This window comes from Scyliorhinus torazame, chromosome 10, assembly GCF_047496885.1.
Source record: "Scyliorhinus torazame isolate Kashiwa2021f chromosome 10, sScyTor2.1, whole genome shotgun sequence".
Lineage (NCBI taxonomy): Eukaryota > Metazoa > Chordata > Chondrichthyes > Carcharhiniformes > Scyliorhinidae > Scyliorhinus > Scyliorhinus torazame.
This window is the reverse complement of record NC_092716.1, coordinates 24871267-24897870: the sequence shown is the minus strand read 5'-3', so window position 1 is coordinate 24897870 and position 26604 is coordinate 24871267. Positions and strand designations below refer to the sequence as shown.

Here is a 26604-nt window from a genome sequence, read left to right as displayed (position 1 = left end):
CTCCACCTTCTTTCCAATAGCTGCTGCACCACAGGTCTCTTCCAACTCCTTGGCCTGGTCTTTCACCATCTTCTGCCGAGTTTGATAACCAGCAGACATACCGCTCCCAGAGGAACTTCTCCTCCACCCTTTAGCGACTCCATTCTGTTGAAATTACTCCCGTTGTCAGGTAAAAGGAGCTCTTTTCTATGCCTTTAAGCAGGAGCTGCCCTGTGTGCGCCTTGTGTGCGACCACTCACACCATGGCCGCCACCAGATGACCACAGAGCAATGTACCCACACACATACCTACAAATCTAGGTGCAAATGGACATGCAAGCAAACACAGACTTGTAGTACATTTTCTATTGGGATCCTCCAGTGCATTACCACATGCGCAGCAACCTGCTGTTGTCTGTCGGGTAGGATGGTGGGCACATGAGCCTTACTTGCCCTCACCCTGGACAAATGGTGGACTGAGAAGCTGATCACAATCTATCTCCCCCAATTTATCTTGTTTTCTCTCTCTGGGGAGCCCATCAGTTTTGCTGACGATCTCTCCATTGAAGAGATCACCAAAAGGGCAGCAATGAGTACAAATGTGTATTTCAGTTTTTCAAATAATAATAATTGTTATGTGTCACAAGTAGGTTTACATTAACACTGCAATGGAGTTACTGTGAAAATCCCCTAGTCACCACACTCCGGAGCCTGTTCGAGTACACGGAGGGAGAATTCAGATTGTCCAAATTACCTAACAAGCACGTCTTTCTGGACTTGTGGGAGGAAACCGGAGCACCCGGAGGAAACCCACGCAGACACGGGGAGAACGTGCAGACTCCGCACAGCCAGTGACCCAAGCTGGGAATCGAACTCGGGACCCTGGCGCTGTGAAGCAACAGTGTTAATCACTGTGCTACCGTGCCGCCCTGTTTGAGGTGCAGTATAATTGACAACAGCTGCCTTGCACTCTCTGTTACTTAAATCCATTAGAGCTATATTTCTAAATAAGTAGCTCCATTAAATTAAGCAATTTAGATACAATTTTAAGTTATTGAGATGGATTATTCTTTGAGTTTAATCTGAATTCATGACTACTTTGTTTCCCCCCTGCCGTAATTCTTAAACTGATCCGTAGCTGTCTTTCTTTTTAATACAAGGATAGCTAACACTGCCTTTTAAAAAGTCAAAGAAGATAACTGCATCCTGTTCTATTCAGTGGTTCTCTTCCCTCTTCTGATAACTGTCCAGTGACCCCCGCTGGAAAGTTAAGCTCAATTTTGGGTAAGGACAAGTGCAGGCTTGGTGTGCTGCCCTGCTGGTTGAATAGCTCACTGACATGAACTGTCTCGGCCTGCACATTAAAAAGTCCAGAATAGTTGGACATCCCACAGATGCTGTCGTTGACCCTTTCCAGCTTTACAGCACTCAAGTGGGAGATGTGTGACGAGGTACAGTAATCTTTGTGGGTAGTGTGCTAAGATACAGTGGTGTAACAAGATGTGTGCGTCAAGCTATAACTAGTGTACTCTTTACTACTTTAGGCCACAAAAACATTGTTGGTTCCAACCCCTCGGCTCAGAAATGGACTGTTCAACAAAATTGTCCCACCTCCCGGGGCCTCGAAGGAAGTACTGAGGGTGTGTTCTACGGCTCAGGTGGGTTCATCAGCAACAAACACATTCCGTTTCATGTTTTAAGCGTCTCTTTGCTGCGTTCGGGACAGGGCAAGTTATTTGATGTTGCACAGCAACTCCCACAAATCTCTGCAGTCACCTCCAACATCCCGGCACGTGGGCATGTTTTGCTGCCTGTTGTCTGCGTTGTCATTTTGCACGAAATGTTTCGGGGAAGAGGAAAAGTCTCATTTGCCCTATTAATGAAACGTGGTGGCGGCAAATGGCCTGCTTTGGTTTCACGATCAAGGAATCTGTTGATAAGGTTTAAGAACTAGTTGTTCGGATGCTGTTTGAAGTGTGCACCAGCTACCCAGTTTAGCTCGCAATTAAGCCACGGTTAAAAAAACTACGTGTTGGAAAATTCCAAAACTGAAATATTTCCTATGCCAAGAAGACACCCTATACCTAATGCTCATCCACAGGATTCAAAACTGACCAAGAGGAACAACTTTATCTATTTTTGTCGAAATATCTAAGGATGAAATCAACTTTTATGAACTTTGGGTAAACATGGCCAGGCCCCTCCAGAAATGTATTCATCCTAAAAACTCTGGGCGGTCCTTTCAATTTTTGAACGTTTTTATTTTTGTTAGATGTCTTCACTCGATAACTGTTTGCTATGTTATGATGACCCAACTCAAAATACTTTTCATGGCCAGTAAACCGTGCAGTAGTTGCCTATTGACGAGAGGGAATATTTCTGCTTGTTGCCAACAGCTGAGGACTCTGGTGGTGGTAGATCGCCACCTAGTGCTTCTTTCTGGTACACCAGTTGCCACTGTCTGGATCTGGCAATTAATCTGGGCCTTGCAAATATTAACAGCTAGTTAAAGATTGGTAGCTCAAGTGATCTGGAACAGGGCACAAACTGGAGCCACAGTTACATTGATTCAAGATCTGGTAGAGAATAAATGAGAGGACTCAAAAACGATTGCATTTAACAGAGGAAGAAGTCAAGGGGTAATGATAAATCTTTCATTAACAGGGTCACCAGCCACTTAAAATCGCTGCTGTGACAGGATATGAACTGGTAGTGAATTAACTGAGAGGTGGACATGGAAAAAACGTGCAGAAAATCCGCAGCAAATGATTAGATTCAGTAAGGTGGTCACATGTCTTGGTATAATGATACCAGGGACTGTAAGACAAGGGTTCCATTGGGAAAGGTTAACACCTTGTGCTGGCACAGTGTGTGAACTGAAACTGTGATCTTTTTGTTTAAAGCTGGCTGGCATGAAGTTAATCTTTAAATTATGCTTTGTTTCCCCGATTGAGAGGACGCCGTTAATTTGGGAAACTTGAAAACAGGGTTAACTTTGTTTGCAGGTTGACACAAAAGATTTGCCAATATCAGGAGGGTCACAGAAGTAGTCTTCACTCGTTTAAAGTAAAAGTTCAACCTTCCGTGCATTTTTCCTTGGTTACACATTTACATGCAAACAGGTGCGCGAAGAATTTCGAACAACTCTTGAGGTGACTTTTGAAACTGAGCAATCCATACATTCTGCTGTGAATTTCTATACATACCAGAATATTATTGTCCGCCATTTCTATCCCCCCCCCCGCCCCCCCCCCCCCCCCCCCCACCCCAAACATTGTCTCAGAGAAAGAACATTTTAATGCAGAGTCCAGTATGGAACCATCGTTATGGATGTCCGTGCACATGTTCTCATTAACACAGAGCAGGAAAGAAAGACTTGCATTTGTGCGAGGGAAGAATGAAATGAAATGGATAAATTATTTATAGAGCATGTTTCACAATCTCAGGACATTCAAAGGCTCCTTACAGCAATTTAAGCACCTTTTTTTTTTTGAAGTGTTGTGATGTAGAGAACATGGCTGCCAATTTGCCACAAACAGCAATGCAAGAATGACCAGATCATCAATTTTAGTGAACTGATTGAGGGATAAATATTGGCCAGGATGTTGCATACAACACAGCTACTCCTTCATTTAAATAAGGCAACGGGACGGATCTTTTATGACCACCACAGCCGACATATCCAATAAGGGCTTGGTTTAATGATAGTTCCCAAAGATTGCCTTTAAATGTGGGAGACAGTAGAAAAGCAACTAACCGTGGAAAGAATGATTTATGTGTCAGCACCTCCACTTAGCTTCTCCTCTCTCCCTCGCTTTTCTTAGTCATTTTCTCCTCTTTTCTGAATTTTTGTTCACTTTGCTGTGGTACAGATCCAACGCGACGAGGTACCCTTCAGTTCATCTCTCCATCCTAAGCCACAATTTACAATTGAGAATCCGCAGTAAATATCGGCAAAGACATCAAGCCTGACTCTCTGTATGTGAACTTGCTTGGACAATACTTTGAGTACTGTGTGCAGTTCTGGCCTTCATGTTACAAATTGGATGTAGAGGCATTGGGAAGGTACAAAAGAGATTGACAAGGATGACACCAGAGCTGACTGGTAGTCAACCATCAGGAAAGACTGAGTTGCCCCGGGCTTTTCCCTCTCTCAACAAAGAGAAGTCGGTGGGGCGACCTGATGGAGGGTTTTTTAAATTATGGAGAAGTTCGATTGGGTAGCTGTGGAGAAAAATGTTTTGACTTGTAGGGGGAAATTCAAAACTTGAGGCACCCAGTGAAGAGATTTGGATTTGTTTTGAAAATAAAACCTATGCCCACATCTGTGGGACAACCACTCCGGAAGAAGGCTGGAGGCTATGGCCTGCTGATCAAAACTGCACCAGTGGCAGGTAGGTTTCATATAGGAGGCCTCACAAACCTGTCTCTCTCTATCCTTCCTCCCCTCATCAGTTACCAGCAAGCCACCTCCAGGCACTCATTGGGACCCATCTGCTCACCGCTGGGCGGCTGCCCAATCAGCTGATAATTGGGCAGTTAATTATACGGGTTGGCTACCAGCTGCTGCTGGACAATTGGCCTCTGCCAGTGATGACCCAAAGATCGGCCAGAGGCTGCTGACCCAAGGTGAAGCCACATTGTAGTAACTCTGCTCTCTGACCAATATTCAAACCTGGGGGGAAGGCAGGGGGAATTGAGCACTCCCGTTTTCGATGGGCGAGATTAGCGGCGGGAGCAAGACAGCCTGTAGGAGTCCCCAAAACACGGTTTCCAGTGGCAGGATTTCCTGTTCCGATTGCCCCGCCCTCCCTGCCAATGACGTAACAGAAATCCTGACGTTGAAAGGTGGGATCCCTATTTGAATACATTTTACCTGATTGTCCCTCCTGCCCTGTTAGATTCTCCCATTCACTTGAATTGCAATAGGTTCCCCCATAACGTGCACCTGGCTAGCAAATCCTGCCAGAGGCGTGCAGGTGAGAACTCCCCCAGACAGGAGAAGGTCATGTCTGGGCAGTACTCTGACAATACACCCTGGCGCTGAGCTCTCCCAGCCAGCCTGACGGTGCGGGACCTGCCACTTTGTTTTTTTCTGGCTATTTGCTGAACAATGCAGTGGAGAAAGCCGTCAGCCCCCCCCCCCCCCCCCACACCCCCACCCCCCCCACCCCCCGCACATCCCCCCCCCCGCCCCTCTGCACCACTCTGCCTGTTTTTGAGAAAAATCCACCCAGGATCCTTCTGTCCAGTATGGCTTACAATGAGAGCATTTGATTCATTCTACCTTTGAGCCTTTGCAGAGGTTGCAAATATTTATGACATTCCTGATTGTATATCCACTAACTACCAGCAGTAGGAATGTGAGGCACGGGAATCTCTTGCTTTGGCATGGACATCGTGTATATGAATAACTGAGCTATTGCTGTTTTCAAACCGAGATGGAGGTACGAAGAAAATGTCCTGCACTATTCCCATTTTACCTGACCAATGAAATATTACTGTTCCAAAAAGGACATTTTTGTTAATGATCCATTAAACCTCAATACTCTGAACCTAACAAAAATCTCTCAGTCTCAGTTTGGAAATTATCGATTGGCTCTCAGTCTCAACAGCCTCTTGGGGAGATGGTTCTGGATTTCTGTAAAAAAAAAACACGTGGCCCATGGGGATACCTTGGTTGATCTCTCTGTGGGACTTGTAGACTATAAGCTTCTCTGCGAGTGGGTAGAGGCCTGCCTGTCTGGGGCTTAGAAGAACTTAGTATAAAGACCGGCCCGGACAGGGACTGGTATGTTGGTTGTCCCAATGGGACTGTACTCTGTAAATATATTTGCTGCCATGGGCAGACGTTTTGTGACCATAAATAAATCTGCATTCACCTTACCGCTCAGCTTCCCGGGTCTTAATATTGGCAATGAGGTCAAATAAACTTTTAACTGCAATTCTGGACGTCCCAGCCACTCCGGAGGATTGCTGTGCAGCAACGCACTTTGGCAAATTAGAGGCCTACGGCGCAGGCCAGATAGATTGGGCTTCACTGGAGAGGACGGACAGAAGGCAACCCTCCTGACTGCCCGTGGGGCCACAACCTTCTGCACAATTAAAAGTCTCATCTACCCAGCTGCTCCGGATTCCAAATCTTGCAACAAATTGGTCGCGTTGCAAACCGAAACAGTCTGCAATCATGCAATGGTACCGTTTCAACACTGCTGTGTGGACTCTGAGGGAGCCAGTTACAGATTTTTTCACTCGACTCCGAAGGCTGGCTGAGCATTGTGAGCTTGGGCCGTCCCTTTCCGAGACGTTGAGGGATCGGTTGGTGTGCAAAATTAATAACATGGCCATGCAGCGGAAACTGTTGGCGGAGTGATAGATCTGTACTTGGTTAATATATCTTGTGTGTCGCTGCACTATATATCACTCGACAGAACATAAAACTGAGCTTCATGCGTGAAGTAAATTGTAGATTCAGTCAGTTTAAAATAAAAAGATCATTTTGTCCAAGCAAACACAGATGACTGAGTGGAATTCAATACAGATTACAGTTCTTGACCATTTCTTCAAATCAAAACGCAATACAGAGAAATTGGAAATAAACAAAATGTCTTTCAGAGCAAAGCAACAGGAAATAGTTAAAGAAATGAAGTAAGATGATCCCGGGATGAATTGTTCAAAATTGGCACCTAGCTTTAAGGTAATTGCTATCGTCAATGTTCTGTCCCCTTTCTGTCTGTGATTGGGTCATAATAATTATAGTTCATTTAATTCGATTGAAATGTTTGTCCATCAAATTTTGACATGGTGTGACTGAGATATTTTGATCCCACCAAATTTATCCGTTGTCATGAAAACTGAACTAGGAACGTTGCCCAGATATTCATATTAACAAAATATGTCCTTGCTTCTGTCTGTGATTTTAATCTGATCGTTCTCATGCTATTCAGCAGTTCACACTGTCATGTTTGAACTGTGTGAGCTTAATAAGCCATTTTAATAAACCATTTTAATTCTGAACCATTTCTTCCTTGTACTTATTATATATTAAAAAGTCAGATTTCTATCATGGAGCCCACGCTAGATTTGAAGAGAGCTATTGAGCCAGTGCTGACGCGCGAGAACATGGAAAAAGGGGTCAGGAACTCCAAGGTTCCATGGATTACAGTGTCGAAAGTGTTGCTTGGCCCCCATACCAGCCTCCAGCGGCATTCCAGGGAAGTGCTCGAATGGCGAGGTCCCTACTGAAACCACAACCAAGAGTACAACACAGCGTCCGGACTCAACATTTTGAGGGCCACTATGGATCAGCGGGACACCTCCCAAGAGGACAAGGGGGGGTTTTGGCAACATTGCCAAGTCTGCGGATATGGAATGTGTGGCGACCAAGGCCGCCAGAATCAGCATAGAACATGCAGCCCTGGACAGACGATGAGTTGAACTGGATCACAGCCCCGAAGGTGGCGCCAATTCGAGTTAAACAACAGGTAAACGGACAACCCCAAGTGATGGGGATAGACCCGGGGCTGCCGTTTCCATCATCAGTTAGCCGACCTTCCGCTGGCTTTGCACGGGAATCCTGCCATTGAATCTGCGCAACATCAAAGGCAGATTGGCGACGTATACTGGGGAATCATTGGGCATCATTGGAACTACCATAACCCCAGTGACTCATGGGCAACAGTCAGGCAGCCTTTGGTAATGGTGCAAGGTCCGGGACCCAAGCTGTTGGGCCACGCTTAGCTGCGAACACACTGCTTTGATTGGCAGCAGATCATAGAACCATAGAATCATAGAATTTACAGTGCAGAAGGAGGCCATTCGGCCCATCGAGTCTGCACCGGCTCTTGGAAAGAGCACCCTACCCAAGCCCACACCTCCACCCTATCCCCATAACCCAGTAACCCCACCCAACACGAAGGACAATTTTAGACACTAAGGGCAATTTAGCATGGCCAATCCACCTAACTTGCACATCTTTGGACTGTGGGAGGAAACCGGAGCACCCGGAGGAAACCCACGCACACACGGGGAGAACGTGCAGACTCCGCACAGACAGTGACCCAAGCTGGGAATCGAACCTGGGACCCTGGAGCTGTGAAGCAATTGTGCTAACCACCATGCTACCGTGCTGCCCTTAAATGTCCTAGATGGGCACAGGAAGCCAGTATGAAGGCCTCGGGAAGTATCCGGAGGTACTCCAGGAGGGTCTGGGCAAGATGAAAGAAACCAAAGCACGCATATATGTGGACCCAGAGACTCAGCCCAGATACTTTGGGCTTGACCGGCCCCCTATGCTTTACTCACAAAGGTGGATACTGAGTTGCAGCGCTTGGAGAGTTTGGGCATTATACGCCTGTACATTTTACAGAATGGGCCACACCAGTGGTCCCAGTGATGAAACTGGAAAAGTCAGTTTGCTTCTGTCGGGATTATAAACTGATTGTAAACAGGGCATCCCGCCTGGACTGTAATCCCATGCCGCACGTGGAGCACGTATACGCGAAACTGGTTAGAGGATGCTTATTCAGCAAACTGGATATGAGCCACACATATCTTCGGTTAGAATTGGACACTACATTGTGGACATATATAATTATAAATACCCATAGAGGGCTGTTTGAATACATTCATCTTCCTTTGTGGTCTCTTCCGTCTGCGCAATTTTTCAGAGGGTTACGCAAAGTGGCGGTGCACCTAGACAATGTACTCATCACGGGGACCACTGAAAATGAACATTTGGGCAATCTGGAAGAGGTCATCAGACACTTTTCCAACTAGCCGTCCACCTGAAGGGATGCAAGTGCGTCTTCCAAACAAAGGCTGTGGCCTATTTGGGTGGATAAACGCAGCTTGCACCTTGTGGAGGAGAAAGTTCAGACCATAAAAGGGGCCTTGACTCCCCAAAATGCCACGGAATTGCACTTTTTTATTACCACAGACCACTGCTGGGTGTCTTTAAGGAGGGCAAGGAGATATCCTCCAATAGCCTCGGCCCGGATTCAGCGCTGGGCTCTATTGCTGGTGGCGTACAAATACACCTTTCAGCATCACCCAGGGTTCCAGATAACACAGGCTGATGCCCTCAACTATCTTCCAGGGCCTGTGAGCCCCCTCCCCACCATCCACCAGTGGCGGATGAGTCATGGCGACTTTAAACGTCACGGATACTCTGCTGGTAACAGGCGCACAGATGTGCACGTGGACGCAGAGAGAGAGATCCCACATTGGTGAAGCTCCGTCACATTTTGCTGCATGGCGGATTACAGAGGACCCCCTCGGCAGCCCTACAACTGAAAGAGCAGGAGCTGAGCATTGAAGCTGAGTGCAGGAGGGAGATGATAAATTGAAACGAAGAATGTTCTGTGAAGATCCTGGGTTACTCCTAATGCCTGACTCCTGTCCATCTCATACCAGCACACTGACGTCCCGGCTCAGGGCTGCGCGAGGTTCAGCGCGACATTCTGCGATGATACGCATAAAGCAGTTCTGTACATAATGTTATGCACAACCTCTGACCACTAGCTGGGAGTTGGGAGTAGGTCGTGTTCGTAGATAGATGTATTTTGCAGTAGCTCTACAATAGTTATTTAGTGTTAGTAGTTTATTATTTTATGCATCCTAGTTATCTTTATCATGCAGTTGTTTTGTAATAAATAATTTAAACTCTATGTTCTGTAGTTCATCATTCACTTCGGCCAGTCTACATAACATAGCACATTCTTCTCTCCTTAAGTTATAGAGGGGGATTAGGGATGAGGGTTTAGGATTCCCGGCATCATGACTGAGTTATCTCACTGCGAATGAAGCAGTCGCACTGAAAAACCCTCATTGTTTGGACGGAATGGAGCCCCAGTGAGGGACTGGAAGCCCAGTGAGAACAGCTGTGCCCCGATGGTGAGATGGGTGATGCCATTGGGAGGAAACGTAAGATTCTGAGACATTAAAATAGGGGCTGGTTTAGCACAGTGGGCTAAACAGCTGGCTTGTAATGCAGAGCAAGGCAGCAGCGCGGGTTCAATTCCCGTACCGGCCTCCCTGAACAGGCGCCGGAATGTGGTGAATTGGGGCTTTTCACAGTAACTTCATTGAAGCCGACTTGTGACAATAAGCGATTATTATTATTAAATGGTGAGCAGCAATAATACTTAATACAGTGAGATCTCAAAATTGCACAAGTGACAGTGTGTGAGCTATTAAAGCCAAACGGCACCCAGGCCCACACTGTGCACTTACAGTTCCTTAACCTTTCGTACCCTCCCATTTTGTTTAGGTGTGTCCCCAGAATGCACCTCTGAGGTGGAGGCAGCCTGCTGTCTTCTATGCCCTGATGCCGGAGATGCCCTTGGTGGGCGTCCTTTGGAGGGCCCTGGACTGCTTTTGGGTGGCACTGGTATTGTTCGAGATTTTCACTGATGTGCCCCCTGAATTGGTTTCCTCTCCAACCAGTGGCAGCAGGCGGGCCTCAGCGTGCTACATCAGAATGTAAAGAGGAACACCTCAGCAGAATCTCCAAGGCAAGAGCACTGGACAAAAATAAAAAGAGAAAATGCTGGAAAACCTCAGCAGTTCTGGCAGCATCGGTGGAGAGCGAAACCGACTGCGCAATTCACATGCAGTAGGATTATATAATTTTTCCAGCATTTTCTCTTTTAGTTCAGATTTCCAGAATCTCATAATTTTGCTTTTAAAATATCTGGCCACCATATCGTTTCGCTTTAGCGAGCCACAGATTTTCAAATATCATTGTGCTAATCCGGGCTCGATGGTACAATCACACACGTTAATCCTGAGACACCGGCCTGATTTGAATGGGGAGAGGTTAGCAAGGCTAGGGTTGGTTCCGTTAGAGCAGAATCGGCTGAGGGGGGACCTGACTGAGGTGTGCATAGATAAGACCCTTTAGTAAAGGGGTCAATAACTAGGGAGCATAGATTTAAGGTGGGAGCATAGATTTAAGGTAAGGAAAATTGTTTTCCCAGCATAAAAAAAGCCGAAGAGCTGAATTTCTGCTGCCGAGGCGGACAACTTCAGTCAGGACGTTTTCCGACCCTGCAAACCCATGTCCGTGTAAAAGGTCCCATTGCACCCAATTTTAACGCTTGGAAAGTGGGGGCAGGATAGAGTCGGACCCAGCAACCCCACAATAGGTGGGTTATGGGGGTGGGTTAGTGCCAAGGTGGGCTGATCAGAACATCTGACTTGGTTCTCTGGTAATTGATCCCAGTTGTCTTAGAAGATGTTAGGCTCCCAAGCCCTCTTCCCTCGCCTATTTGCCCAATTCCCAAGCCCCCTCCATCCCAACACATGCCTTCCATCTACCTCTCAGAACCCCTCATATCTTCCTTATCTCGTACATGCATTTCATACTCCCTCCATTCCACCTCCATAGACAATCATCCAGTATTCATTATGGGAGACCTCACAAGTTATGTGGACATGGACAAAATAAACTATCAATATAATAGAGCTGACACTCGTATGGACTTCATACAAAAATAACTTGTTTCATGAAGTCCATTAAAAGATCTTAAATCCCTAAAACAAAATTCTACACAATAACGACATCAAAGACAGCTAATCCTTTAATAACCTCTTAAAACTGCCAATAAAAATAATAACAAGTGTTTTGAAACTCAGTCAGCCATTCATAAAGATCTAAATTGTAACAGCAGCCCTTGGGAAATGTCAACAAAGAAATCTATTGAAATTCCAGTATGTTCGGAGTTTGACCTGTTGACCACAGGTAAGGCGGAGGCACAGTGGAGGAAAGCGCAGGGGGTGACCTATGAGTATGGGGAAAAGGCTAGTCGGATGCTGGCACACCAGCTCCGTAAGAGGATGGCAGCGAGGGAAATAGGGGGAGTCAAAGATGGAAGGGGAGCCACGGTTCGGAGTGCGACGAAAATAAACAAGGTATTCAAGGCCTTTTATGAAGAGCTGTACAGATCCCAGCCCCCAGCGGGGGAAGAGGGGATGAGACGATTCCTAGATCAGCTGAGATTCCCGAGGGTGGAGGAGCAAGAGGTGGCTGGTTTGGGGGCACCAATTGGGTTGGAGGAGCTGAGCAAGGGTTTGGGGAACATGCAGGCGGGGAAGGCCCTGGGACCGGATGGATTCCGGTGGGGTTCTACAGGAAGTACGCAGACCTGTTGGCCCCGCTACTGGTGAGGACCTTTAATGAGGCAAGAGAGGAGGGGACCCTGCCCCCGACAATGTCGGAAGTGACAATTTCTTTGATCCTAAAGCGGGACAAGGACCCACTGCAATGTGGATCATACAGGCCGATCTCGCTCCTTAATGTGGATGCAAAGTTGCTGGCAAAAGTGCTGGCCACGAGGATCCAAGACTGTGTCCCGGGAGTAATCCACGAGGACCAGACAGGATTTGTAAAGGGCAGGCAACTAAACACCAATGTGCGGCGGCTCTTAAACGTGATAATGATGCCATCGGAGGAGGGAGAGGCGGAGATAGTGGCAGCTATGGACGCGGAGAAGGCCTTTGACCGAGTAGAGTGGGAGTACCTCTGGGAGGTGCTGCGTAGGTTTGGATTCGGGGTAGGGTTTATCAATTGGGTTAAGCTCCTTTACAGAGCCCCGATGGCGAGTGTAGTGACGAACCGGCGGAGATCGGAGTACTTTCGACTGTACCGAGGGACGAGGCATGGGTGCCCCCTGTCCCCCCTGTTGTTCGCATTGGCGATCGAACCATTGGCCATGTCATTGAGGGAGTCTAATAAATGGAGGGGGGTGGTCCGAGGGGGAGAAGAGAATCGGGTGTCGCTATATGCGGATGACCTGTTGCTGTACGTGGCGGATCCAATGGAGGGGATGGTGGAGGTCATGCAGACTCCAAGGGAGTTTGGGGAGTTTTCGGGCTATAAGCTCAAATGTAGGGAAGAGTGAGCTCTTTGTATTACAGGCGGGGGACCAAGAAAGAGGGATAGGGGACCTACCGCTGAGGAGGGCGGAGGGGAGCTTTCGGTATCTGGGGATCCAGATAGCCAGGAGTTGGGGGACCCTACATAAACTGAATCTGACGAGGTTGGTGGAGCAAATGGAGGAGGATTTCAAAAGATGGGACATGTTACCGCTCTCGCTGGCGGGTAGAGTGCAGTCGGTCAAAATGGTGGTCCTTACGAGGTTTCTGTTTGTGTTTCCGTGCCTTCCCATCGTGATCACTAAGGCCTTTTTTAAGAGAGTAGGCAGGAGTATTATGGGGTTTGTGTGGGCGAATAAGACCCCGAGAGTAAGGAGAGGGTTCCTGGAATGCAGTAGGGACCGTGGAGGGTTGGCGCTGCCAAACCTGGGGAGCTACTACTGGGCAGCAAATGTGGCAATGATCCGCAAGTGGGTTATGGAGGGAGAGGGGGCGGCATGGAAGAGGATGGAGATGGCGTCCTGTAAAGGAACGAGCCTGGGGGCGTTGGTGACGGCACCGCTGCCGCTCTCGCCGACAAAGTATACCACGAGCCCGGTGGTGGCAGCAACGCTAAGGATCTGGGGCCAGTGGAGACGGCACCGGGGTGCAATGGGAGCATCGGTGTGGTCCCCGATCAGGGGTAACCACCGATTTGTCCCGGGGAAGATGTTCCAGAGCTGGCATCGGGCGGGGATTGGAAGAATGGGGGACCTGTTCATCGACGGGACGTTTGCGAGCCTAGGGGCTCTGGAGGAGAAGTTCGAGTTACCCCCGGGAAATGCCTTCAGATATATGCAGGTGAGGGCTTTTGTGAGGCGACAGGTGAGGGAATTCCCGTTGCTCCCGGCACAAGAAGTTCAAGATAGGGTGATCTTGGGTGTATGGGTCGGGGAGGGCAAGGTGTCGGAAATACACCGGGAGTTGAAAGAAGAGAGGGGAAGCGCTGGTAGAAGAGTTGAAGGGTAAATGGGAGGAGGAGCTGGGGGAGGAGATCGAGGAAGGTCTGTGGGCTGATACCCTAGGTAGGGTTATTTCCTCCTCCTCGTGTGCCAGGCTCAGCCTGACACAATTTAAGGTGGTTTAAGAGCGCACTTGACGGGGGCGAGGTTGAGTAGGTTCTTTGGCGTAGAGGACAGATGTGGAAGGTGCTCAGGGAGCCCGGTGAACCATGTCCATATGTTTTGGCACTGGAGGGGTTCTGGAGAGGAGTGGCGGGAGCAATATCTCAGGTGGTGAAAGTCCGGGTCAAGCCAAGCTGGGGGCTAGCAATATTTGGAGTAGTGGACGAACCGGGAGTGCAGGAGGCGAAAGAGGCCGACATTCTGGCCTTTGCGTCCCTAGTAGCCCGGCGAATGATCTTGCTAATGTGGAAGGAGGCGAAGCCCCCCAGCCTGGAGGCCTGGATAAATGATATGGCTGGGTTCATAAAGTTGAAGAGGATTAAGTTCGCCTTGAGAGGGTCTGCGCAGGGGTTCTACAGGCGGTGGCAACCGTTCCTAGACTATCTCGCTAGAGGAAGGTCGGTCAGCAGCAGCAGCAACCTTGGGGGGGTGGGGGGGGGGCAGTGGAGGGGACGTCCTGGGAGGGGTGGGGAGGGGGGGGAAAGGGGGGACTGCCTGGGAGGGTGGATGAGCAAGAGATAACATGAAGGGTTGGGGAAACTGGCACGTACGGGTGAGGGCCAGTGTACAAAGCTGTGTAAATATATCATTTTGCCATGTATATATCTTGCTCTGCGCGATTTCTCATTTTTTTTTTTTGTTACGAGGTGGGGCGGGGGGGGGGGGGGGGTTATTGTTTGTAAGGGAGAAAAATTGTGTTAAAAAACTTTAATAAATATATTTTTAAAAAAAAGAAATTCCAGTATGTTAACTTATAATAATAATAATAATCTTTATTGTCACAACTAGGCTGACATTAACACTGCAATGAAGTTACTGTGAAAGGCCCCTAGTCAAGAGCGGGATCTCCTTTTCATAGTTCTCCAAAGTCATCCCAAAAACCTGGGCTCACGTTCATGTCCCCATTAGCACGCCTGTTGCAATGGCAAAATCTGGCCCATATACTTCAGAGCAGTGTTCTAGATTAACTTTTGCCATATCCTTAAAAATCAAGTGCTGGATCATCCGTTTCAGCGACTAGGTGTTGATGCCAACGGAGCATGTGTGGTCTTTTACGACCAAAAATTCTGCGTGTAACGCTTACCGATTCTGGGACCGGTGAGGGGCTAGCAGCGGCGCCGGGTGAAACTCCCGGCTTCCCCGCCGAAAGTGGTCGGAGACTGGCCAGGTCCCTGGCCGTGCATGTGCATGGCTGATGAACTGCAATGGTCAAGTCGTACAACATTGCACCGGCCATGCGTGGACCCGACCCGCCATCTGCGACCCCACAGACCACCCCCTGGCTATCCCCCACCAGTCCCCCAGCCCTTGTGGGAGCCCCCACCCCCTCCGGACCGCGGCACGGATCCCTGTCGAGTGTGGCAGCGCTGGACACAGTCCGCAGCCACCGGGTTCCTGACCGCTGAGACCACACGTGTCCCGCGACGTCGGGAATTCGGCCCATCGATGGTGGGGCATCGCTAGAGCGCCGGCCGATGATGCGCCAACGCCATTGCAACGGCACGCGGTGCGCAATGCGATTATGCCATTTCTGAGGAGGCGGAGCATGACTAACCGGCGCCAGCCCTGATTTGGGGGTCGGAGTCGATTCTCCGCCTGATTCGCAATTCTGATATCGACATCAGGCAATGAAGAATCCTGCCCCACATGTCCAGTATATCTCTTGGATGCTTTCAGGCTGAAACGCCTAACTCCTAACTCACATCTCTGGAGATTAACCGTGTCGCTCTTAAGTATTGGCTCCATTGCTTGAATGTACATCTTGGAGCTCAGAACTTGACATAGCTTTCGCTATGCCACCTGTACAGTTTTGGTCTCCTTACTTAAGAAGGGATCAACTTGCATTGGAAGCAGTTCAGAGAAGGTTCACTAGGCTTCACTAGGTTCACTGGGATGTAGGGGTCTTATTCTGAGGAAAGCTTGAGCAGGATGAAGGCATGCTTGCCTCCATTGTGCAGGGCATTGAGTATAAAAATTGGCAAGTTATGTTGCAGCTGTGTAGAACCTTAGTTAGGCCACACTTGGAGTATAGTGTTCAATTCTGGTCGCCACACTACCAGAAGGATGTGGAGGCTTTAGAGAGGGTGCAGAAGAGATTGACCAGGATGTTGCCTGGTATGGAGGGCATTAGCTATGAGGAGCGGTTGAATAAACTCGGTTTGTTCTCACTGGAACGAAGGAGGTTGAGGGGCAACCTGATAGAGGTCTACAAAATTATGAGGGGCATAGACAGAGTGGATAGTCAGAGGCTTTTTCCCAGGGTAGAGCGGTCAATTACTGGGGGGCATAGGTTTAAGATGTGAGGGGCAAGGTTTAGAGGAGCGGTACGAGGAAAGTTTTTTACACAGAGGGTAGTGGGTGCCTGGAACTCGCTGCCGGAGGAGGTGGTGGAAGCAGGGACGATAGTGGCATCTTGACAAATACACAAATAGGATGGGAATAGAAGTATATGAACCCCGGAAATGTAGAAGATTTTAGTTTGGACGGGCAACATGGTCGGCGCAGGCTTGGAGGGCCGAAGGGTCCGTTCCTGTGCTCTACTTTTCTTTGTTCTTTTGTTCTTTACTCATTGGAGTTTAGAAGAATGAGAGGTGATCTTATTGGAACATTTGACTCTGAGGGAACTTAACAGGGTGGATGCTGAAAAAATGTTCCCTCTCGTGTTGGATTCTAGAACAAGGGGGTGTAATATAAAACAAGGAGCCTCCCATTTAACACAGAGATTAGGAGGTATTCCTTCTCTCAGGGTTGTTCGTTTTTGGAATTCTCTTCCCCCGAGAGTAGTGGAGGATGAATCACTGAATATATTCATGGCTGAGTGAGGCAATGTTTTCATTGACAAGGGAATCGAAGGTTTTCAGAGACAGGCAGGAAAATGAAGTTAAGAGCACAGATAGACCAGCCATTATCTAAATGAATGGCGGAGCAGATCCGATTGGCTCAATGGTCAACTCCTGCCCCTATTTCTTATGTTTTTATAATCTGACAACAGCATTGTTCAACAGCTTTGCTTGCTTAATCACCAGAATGTAATTGATAATACCAACCACTATTTAATGATTAGCAGTCGATAATATTGGCCCGTAGTAGTACTACGGAGTAGTAATCTCCGGCGGATTTCCACTCTCGCCAGATTTACCTTCACTGGGATTGCGAAGCCTGGTCTTGCCCTACCTTCCTCATTCAGGCTGGGTGAGACAGGAGTAGCAAAGTGCGCCCCTGCAGCATTGGTGTGGAGTAATTGGGGCGCAGAGAGGTAACTCACTCCCCCTTTGTACGGCAGTAGCTGCCATAGGAGGAGGTTTACAGGAACAATTTACAGGGAGCAGGTAAGTTAACAGCTCAGGGAACGGGGTGGGGGGTCACACCCGGTTTGGAGGGGGTAAAGGGGGCATGGCGTGGTGCGACCCAGTGGAATAGGGGTCTGACCCAGTTTGGGAGGTGGGGTCAGTGGGGAGAGGAGTAGATATGGTAGGGAAGGAGGGGAGGATTCAGTCCGGGAGTGGCGCCAGTCCAGGAGGGAGGGAGGAGGGAGTGTCAGTCCGGGATGGGGGTCATTTCTGGAGGGGGGGGGGGGAGGGGGCTTTTGGACCGGGTTGCAACAGAGTGTGGGTCGGGTAGTGCGCGGGGGCTGGGGTTTCGGGGGGGAGGGGGTCAGGTTGGTGGCGGGCAGTGTTCAGGTCAGACCGGGGAGCGGGTAATGGACCGGGGTGAGTGGGGTGTCAGGTTGAGTATGTGGTGGTGTAGTGGGTCCCCTGGGGGGGGGTCGTGTTTGTGTGGGGTGTCCTGTGACAGACCGGGTCTGGGTGTTTAAAGAGTTATTGTGGAGTTAGACGTTCTTTTGCCTCTTAACTCTTTCAGAGTACAAACACGGAACAAAGAGAAGTACACACAGTAACTATCAGGGTCAGACCGACAGAACCATCTGAAGTAAGCGATTTAAATCGCATCTGTCAATGGTTCCCAGCTCAGCGCAATTGTCCAGAGGAAATTAGTGCTACTGGGCAGGGAAAACTCTTACTGGGGAACTTCCGAAAGGAATTTCCAGCACATCATAGAGGTACCCCGTAAATGCAATGCTGGGGAACCCGGAAGTTGTGTTGGGGTCAGTATCCGGTTAGTGATTTTTCACCATTTTGTTTTTTGCTCCCAAAAAAGGGCAAAATTAATGCCTTTCTTGGAAAAATACCAAAGTTGATTCAGCTTATGAATCTCATCGTGTGTAAACTGCAGGCATAGTCAAGGTGTCTGTTGACATTGGCAGGCGGCACACAACGGGTATTACTGAATGAACCATTATACAACCCACACTATTAGTCTTTCTATTGAAACGGAGCAGCAAATTGAGTGGGGTGTGTGACAGTTGATATGTTACTTTAGTGACCACAGACGAGTCCGAGACGAGTGGATAACAGAAACTAGTTTTATTAGAAAGTTATGGTATGTACAATACTCTCCAGATCCCAGCCGGGCGTGAGGTTTCAGTACAAAACCTGGCCGACCTTTATATTACAGATTATTGGAGTGTCCTTCGGCTCCCCGCCCCTCAGCCGGGGAGCCCATACTCCATGAGGCTCATGGGAAGTCTAATTGCTTCTACACTGTAGGTCTCGCACGGGTTATAACATCCCCCCCCCCCTCCCCACCCCAAAAGTCCGAAGAATCTTCTGACGATGCTGGAGTAGAGGATGTCTGTGCCTCTTCGCACATGGCCGAGCCTTATGGCACGCAGGGCTGGACCAGGTGGCAGGGCTGGACCAGGTGGCCTATACCTGGATGGTGAACATCATTTCCACGGCAAATGCCATGGTGGAAGTACTGTTGAATGGTGCTGAATGGCTTGTTCCCCGATTCGAGACTTCCAACACCTGGGTCTCTGTGTCGTAATCCATATCAATGACCTCATAGAATCATAGAATTTACAGAGCAGAAGGAGGCTATACGGCCAATCAAGTCTGCACCGGCCCTTGGAAAGATCACCCTACTTAAGCCCAGGCTTCCAGCCTATCCCCATAACTCAGTAACCCACCTAACCTTTTGGACACTACGGGTCAATTTTAGCGTGGTCAATCCATCTAATATGCACATCTTTGGACTGTGGGAGGAAACCAGAGCACCCGGAGGAAACCCATGCAGATACGGGGAGAAGAGCAAATTCCACAGTCACCAGAGGCCGGACCTGAACCTGGAACCTTGGAGTTGTGAGGCAGCAGTGCTAACCACTGTGCCACCCTCTCGCATCTCTGTATCCTGACCCCCTTTGGGCAACGCTCTTGGGTTTTGACGAGTTGGAGTTGGCTGGTCAGTAATTGGCTGCTCCCGAGGAGAGCTCTGGGCAGTACCAGTCTCCTGTTATAAAACAGTCTGCTTTTTGGCGAAGCGTCGGCTTGAGCAGTTTTCCAGAGGGTCGTGGAAAATAGACTGCGGGATTGCCGCGAGTGGCGGTTTATCTCAGCGACGTCTTGGTCACTGGGACGTCGGAGCAGGTGCACTTGAGCAATTTGGATGAGGTTCTCCGCCATTTCTCTGAGGCAGCCGTTGGCCGCGGAAGGGAGAAATGAGTGTTCCATGCAAATCTGGGTTTCCGTGTGGACCATGATGGTTTGCAACGATGGGTGTTGATAGTGACATATTTCCGCAGGGCGGGGTCCAAACCAAGCTGTCGATATGCATGGCTCATGTCCAACTGTGTGAATGAATGAAAACCAGCCAGCTTGGCATATAAATCTCCGATGGGTGACATTGGGTATCTGTCCAACCTGGAAACACTGTTTACCATCAGCTTGTAGTCGCTCCAGATTCTCATTGTCTTGTCTGGTTTAAGCACGAGAACCATCGGCGCCCCCCAATCGGCGAACCGTACCGGCCTGATAATATCGAGGCTGTCTAGCCGGCGTAATTCAGCATCAACCTTTTCTACTCGTGCATAAGGGACCAGGCGGGCCCTGAAATATTTAGACTGCATGTCTGGGTCTGTGGTATTATCATAACTGTAAGAACTGCAAGGGTTAATGAAATGTCTAGAGTAGCCACTAGAGGCAGCTACAGCTAGAAGTATATAAAGCATTGATGCTCAGCCTTGTGGGAGAGAGTAGTGCAGGAGTTAGCTTGAGACAGGCAGAACTATAGATAGTGTGAGTAAGAGCAGATCAGAATTTGTAACAGTATAAAGATTAGTTGTCGATGAGTGTAGTTTATATGTTAATAATCAACTGTGTCTTTTTTAGGAGTACGTGTCGACTCCAAATTAAAGTGTGAATAAATTTATAGCTTTGTTCACGTTCAAGCTATTTTGTGGTCTTTGTGAACATTATGCCAACCGTCCTGAACTTAGCAACACAAAGAACACCTGAATCCTTGCCATTGCTCCCTTGATTTTCCCTAATCCTGGCTGGAAAACCTCTGGGTATTTCCTCCAACACCTCGCAACCTGCTGTTGCCTAACAGGCTGGGGCCGTGTCCCTTCACAATCAGTGGGAGTCTCATCGACTGTTGGCCGTAAATCACTGGGGTCATCGTGGTCCCTGCAATGGCGAGTGGCTCACCCGTATAAGTTGCCAACCTTGCCTCCATGTCTTGCAAATTCAATTGTTGAATCCCAGATTTTATGTGATCGAACATCTGCCGCCCAGTGATGGAAACTACAGCACTTGTATCGAGTTCCATCTCTAAAAGGTGACCATTGACTCGCACAGTGATCCGGATGGGGGCCACTCTGGATGCCGTGATACAACTTAACTGCTTACAATCTTCATCCTGTGGTCAATTTGGGAAGTACGGGCCCTGGGTTGGCACCTACTCTGTTGGGGTGGCAGGGCTGCTGGTTACTTTGGGATTTGCATTCCCTGCGGTTCCTATGTCTGCACGCCCCACACACCTGGGCTCCCCTTCTACTGACTATGTGGAGATGTCACGCCTGGCTGCCTTGGTCCTAGACCATTAAACCGGACCCCTGGGGTTATCGGCCCAGGGTGGGGTTTCTGTTCCGGTGGCTGCTGCAGTCCAGGAGGATGTGAGCCCATTAATGTTCACCTCCATACCATTCAGTTGCTGCACCCCCTTTTCAGCGCTCTCCTTTGATAGTGAAAGCTGCACGGCAGCTCAGAGTTTAGCACTGCTGCCTCACAGCTCCACGGGCGCAGGTTCAATTCCGGCTTTGGGTCACTCTGTGTGGGGAGTTTGTAGGTTCTCCCCGTGTCTGTGTGCGTTTCCTCCCGGGTGCTCCAGAGTCCTTCCACAGTCCAAAGATGTGCATGTTGGGTGGATAAGCCATGCTAAATTGCCGCTGAGTGGCCAAAACGTTCAGTCGGGTTACGGGGATAGGATGGAGGCGTAGGCTTATGGAGGGTGCTCTTTCCAAGGGCCGGTGCAGACCTAATGGGCCGAATGGCCTCCTTCTGCACTGTAAATTCTTTAAAAAATTCTATGAGTTCTAAAGATGGCTCGGCCAACAATTTCCTTTGGGGTGTCATGTTATTAATGACACAGACCAGGCCGCCTTGTAGCATCTCTGAAAGTGAAGTGCCATACTCACAAAACATGGCTAGTTTTCTCAAGCGGGTTAGGAACTCAGTCACAGACTCTGGGGTCCTCTCTGCCATGTTAGAATGGTATCTTGTACAATGACTGACATCCTGGGGTTATAATGCTGTGCAATAAAGGTCACCGATTCCTCAAAAGCCTTGGTATCTGGGGCTGCAGGATACGTCAGCCATTTTATCACCCCATAAGTGTGGGCCCCACAGGCAGTTAAAAGGATTACCATTTGCCAGTCTGCACTGGTGATAGCATTCACCCCCAAAAAATAAAGCACACGTTCAGCATGCTGCGGCCAATCCTCAATGCCCGCATCAATCGCATTCAATCTTCTGAATAATGGCATACTGGAAAACAAAATTCCAACCGTAGCCTAGTAGTGCAGAAGGGGTGGTTGTTCGCCTGACTGTCAGCCGTGTCGACAGTAGTTCCACTTTTATCCTCGTCGCCAGTTTAGTGACCACAGACGAGTCCAAGACGACTGGATAACAGAAACTAGTTTTATTAGGAAGTAATGGTATGTTCAATACTCTCCAGATCCCTGCCCGGCCTGAGGTGTCGGTATCAAAACTGGCCGATCTTTATATTAGATTATTAGAGTGTCCACGGATTCCTCGCCCCTCAGCCGGGGAGCCCATACTTCACGTGGCTCACGGGGAGGCTAATTGCCTCCACTCTGCGCCCCTGGCAAGGTTGAACTTCACTCCTTGCAACCAAAGGTTCCTGTCTGTCTGCTATCTGACCCCATTTAGCAGGCTGTAGTTGCCAATGGCCACCATTGCTTCTGTCACTGTATGTAGTAAAGAGATAGGACAGGAATGAGAGTATATTTCCCTAACCATGTGAAAATAGATTTGAAAGGAAAAATAATTTTGTGAATAGTAACCCCGGGAGATAAGGCGGCACAGTTATTTTTCGACTTTAAATGTAAAAGAAAGACTTGCATTCATTCATAGAGGGCCTTTTAAGACCTCTGGGCGTCCTGAAAGCATTTTATATGCAATGAGATGTTGTCACTGTTGATTGTATAACATTTGTGACGTCCCCGGATATTTCAACTAAAACTTCTCTTTCCATTCCATTCTATTCTGTGTGTGATATAAAATGTTATCTTTTCCACCCCAGGGAGTGAAGGATTTCAGTGTGCCCGTGGGACTTGATGCAAAAGTTCATGTGGACTTGGTTGTGGTGGGTTCTGTGGCTGTGTCAGATAAAGGTAACATTTAGAACGTAAATTTCCAAAACTAAGTATTATTGTAATATTAAAAATGAAGTGTAAATCTGCCACTGTTAAAAGTTTTTGTTTAGCCACCAACAACAACCATTTGCATTTAGACTGCACCAGTAACTTGGTTCCCATCCCAAGCTGATTCACAGAAGCCATTATTGGTCATAATTTGACACTGAGCCACATGAAGAAATATTAGAACTGACTTGGTCAAGCAGGTTTAAAGAGCATCCTGAAGCAGGATCGAGAGGTAGAGAAGTTCAAGGAGGGATTTCCAAAGCTTAGGGTCGAGGCAGCTGAAGACATGGTCGCCAATATTAGAGCAGTGAGAATTGGGATAGGCTTGCGCTGACCAGTGGCAAGTGACATTTGCGCCAGTCAATGACTATCTCCAATACGAGAGAATCTAACCAACGCCTTTTGACATTCAATAGCATTTCCATTGCTGAATTTCCCACTATCAACATCCTGGGAGTTGCCATTAACCAAAGACCTAACTGGACTGGCCATATAGATACCGTGGCTACAAGAACAAGTCATGGGCTAGAAATCTTGTGGTGAGTAACTCATCTCCTGACTTGCCAAAGCCTGTTCACGATCTACGAGGCACAAGTCAGGAGTGTAATGGAATACACTCTACTTGCCTGGATGAGTGCAACCCCAAAAGCACTCCAGAATCTCACCACCATCCAGGACACCCCATCCACAAACATTCACTCCCTCCACCACCGATGCATGGTAACACCATCTACAAATTGCACTGCAGAACTCACCAAGGTTCCTTAAACAGCATCTTCCAAACCCATGCCCACTACCATCTAGAAGGGCAAGGGCAGCAAATACATGGGAATACCATAACCCGGGAGTCCCCCTCCAAGCCATTCACCATCCGGACTTGGAATCACTGTCACTGGGTCAAGATCCTGGGACATCCATCCTAACAGCACTGTGGGTGTACCTACACCAAATAGACTGCAGCGGCTCAAGAAGGCAGCTCCACACCACCTTCTCAAGGGCAGCTAGGGATGGGCAATAAATGCTGGCCTACCCAGCGACGCCCACATCCATGAGTGAATGAAGTAAAAAGTCTAGAATTAGAGGGGTTCAGAGATCTCAGGATAGTTGGATGAGAAGAGGATTCAGAGATTGGGAGGAGGGAGGCCCTGGAGGGTTTTAAAAACATGGATAAATATTTTAAAATCGAGGCACTGAAGGTTAGCAAGCACAGGAATGATAGGTGAGTGGGACTGGGTACAGGCAGCAACATTTTGGTTGAGCTCAAGATTACATAACGACTGGTTAAGAACTGATTCCTTTACATGGTGCCCGATTTCTAAGTTGCATGTTTCCTGACTGACACACTTGCCATATTTTTCTGAAGAGTCCTCTGAATCGAATAAACTCTTTTGGACGATTGGTTGGGGTCTAAGATTCAGGTGCGCTGGCGGGGGGAGGACATACCTGGACAGTCCTGGCACAGGTTGGCACTGCAGTGACTGGGGAAAGGGGTGGGTGGACACTGCGGGTGGGGGTGGAGGTGGAATGATGGTGAGGATTGTCGGGGGAATGGGGAAAGGAATGCCGATGAGTGGGTGAGGGGGAGAATGCAGGCGATGATTGTCGGGTGGAAGAGAGCCCCTGATTCTCCGTGATGGAGGCTGGGAGCCATTAGGCTACAGCGCTGATTGAGTGCCCTTTAAAGGTGGCGCCCCGATCTTTGTGTTGCTGGTTCTATTGGGCTCTGTATTGCCAGAGTGACGCCATAAACCATACCCACTCATTTTGTTCTCTAAGAAGCTCAATATTTGGAAGGAAAACTGGTCTGTGCAACGGGTAGAGTTACACTCCAGTTTTCGGTCTGAGCCTGGCACTTTGCCAAATACTGGTATGATTCAACCCGTTTTTTGAGAGTTAATGAAACTGCTTTGGCTTTCTACAGATCAGCAAGAAAAATTGCAACTGTTAATAACCACACATAATTCAAGTGATCAGCACGAGGAGAATAGCATTTAATTGTTCTGCACCTTTCATGTGACAAAAGCCACATTGACATCGGTGCAAAACATCATGAGAAATACAAATATTTTACCTAAACTAAACATGTGATATTAGGGAGGGTCAGCGACTGCTGGTCTCACCAGTGAAAGCCATATCCTTAGAAAGAATAAAAAACGGTTAATTTTAGCTGCATTGATTAACTACATTTAAATAAAAGTGTAAAATATTTTTCTGCTATTATTCACAATAGTAAAAAAAGTGTGTGGGACATTTGAAAAATGAAATGAAATGAAAATCGCTTATTGTCACAAGTAAGCTTCAAATGAAGTTACTGTGAAAAGCCCCTAGTCGCCACATTCCGGCGCCGGTTCGGGGAGGCCGGTACGGGAACTGAACCGTGCTGCTGGCCTGCCGTGGTCTGCTTTAAAAGCCAGCGATTTAGCCCTGTGCTAAACCAGCCCCGGTAATTTTGTTACTAAAGTGTTGTAATTTTGAAAGGATTATCACTATGATGTCTAATCACACCTGAAGGCTTTCTTGGAATTGGGAGTAACATGGTACGCTCATACCACCTGTTTAAAGGTTAGGACTCCACCAGGTATTTGTGCTCTTTGCCAAAGATCACCCTCAGAGGAGACCGCCTCACTTCCTACTAACTGGGATAAGACTGGTCCCTGCATGCACACATACACTCAAATATAGAATGCAGGAGACAAGATTGAAAATGCCAAGCCACGTAATAATTTGATATTAAAGGCATGGGTTTTCAAGCTGCAGTCTAACATTTTATTTCACCATTTATTTCAGGAGTGCATACCGGCCACACTTTGTAGCCTGAAAGAGACACATGCTAGCATTCTATTTTATTTTCCAGTGCCACCCCCCCCCCCCCCCCCCCCCCACTTGTTGTGCAGGAACACCAGAGGAAATTTGTTAGTAATATTGTGAAGTATGCAGTGAACAAGAATTGAGAAATAGGCACCATATTTTGTTCTTGAATAATAAGGGATTCAGGGGTTATGGTGAGAAGGTAGGAGAATGGGGATGAGAAAAATATCAGCCATGATTGAATGGCGGAGCAGACTCGATGGGCCGAGTGGCCTAATTCTGCTCCTATGTCTTATGGTCTTATAAAACTAATTGTGCATCTTTTTATATGAAAATGAGACTGCAATGGAGGGGGCTCTCCGCCAGCGTCTTTTACTTTTTGAGTTTTTAGACCTGTTAACAAAACATCGCAAATATTCTCTTCACAATTGGCCTATTTTTTCTTCTGTCAGTAATACAGTTCTTAATGGATAAATTGTGCTTTTGTCAAGGCTGGAGAATTGGAAAAGGCGAGGGCTTTGCAGATCTGGAATACGCGATGATGGTATCGATGGGGGCCGTTGATGAGAACACAGTTGTAGTCACCACAGTGCATGACTGTCAGGTTCGTTGAAAAAGGAAATTGGGGGAGTGTGTTCATTTAAAAATGGAAAAAGTACCATTGAATCCTTTTTGCCCCAAGAATGGCTCATAACTGAAACTTCTTACCATCATGAGCCTTGGTGTTAATATAAAGGAGACTCGCTGTCTGTTACGTAGGCACAGGGGTAACCAATATCTAGACATTCGAAAATTATAGGAAAAGTCTAACTGGTCCATCAAGCCTGCTTCACACCTTTAGATCATAGATCATAGAATTTACAGTGCAGAAGGAGGCCATTCGGCCCATCAGGTCCGCACCGGCCCCTGGAAAGAGCACCCTACCCAAGCCCACACCACCCTATCCCGATAACCCAGTAACCCCACTCAACCAACACTAAGGGCAATTTTGGACAC

At 48.1% G+C, this 26604-nt stretch overlaps 1 protein-coding gene across 4 annotated transcripts in view; it reads left to right on the top strand.

The window, feature by feature from the left end:
* mthfsd (methenyltetrahydrofolate synthetase domain containing) overlaps positions 1-26604 on the top strand; it is a 70180-nt gene that overhangs the window by 28841 nt on the left and 14735 nt on the right. For 3 of the 4 annotated variants that reach the window (XM_072517880.1, XM_072517878.1, XM_072517879.1), the window contains 3 exons: positions 1524-1637; positions 22680-22770; positions 26100-26212. In XM_072517880.1, coding sequence (XP_072373981.1) covers positions 1524-1637; positions 22680-22770; positions 26100-26212 — 318 coding nt within the window. The remainder of the gene's footprint in view (positions 1-1523; positions 1638-22679; positions 22771-26099; positions 26213-26604) is intronic. The other variant, XM_072517881.1, reaches the window with a different exon arrangement.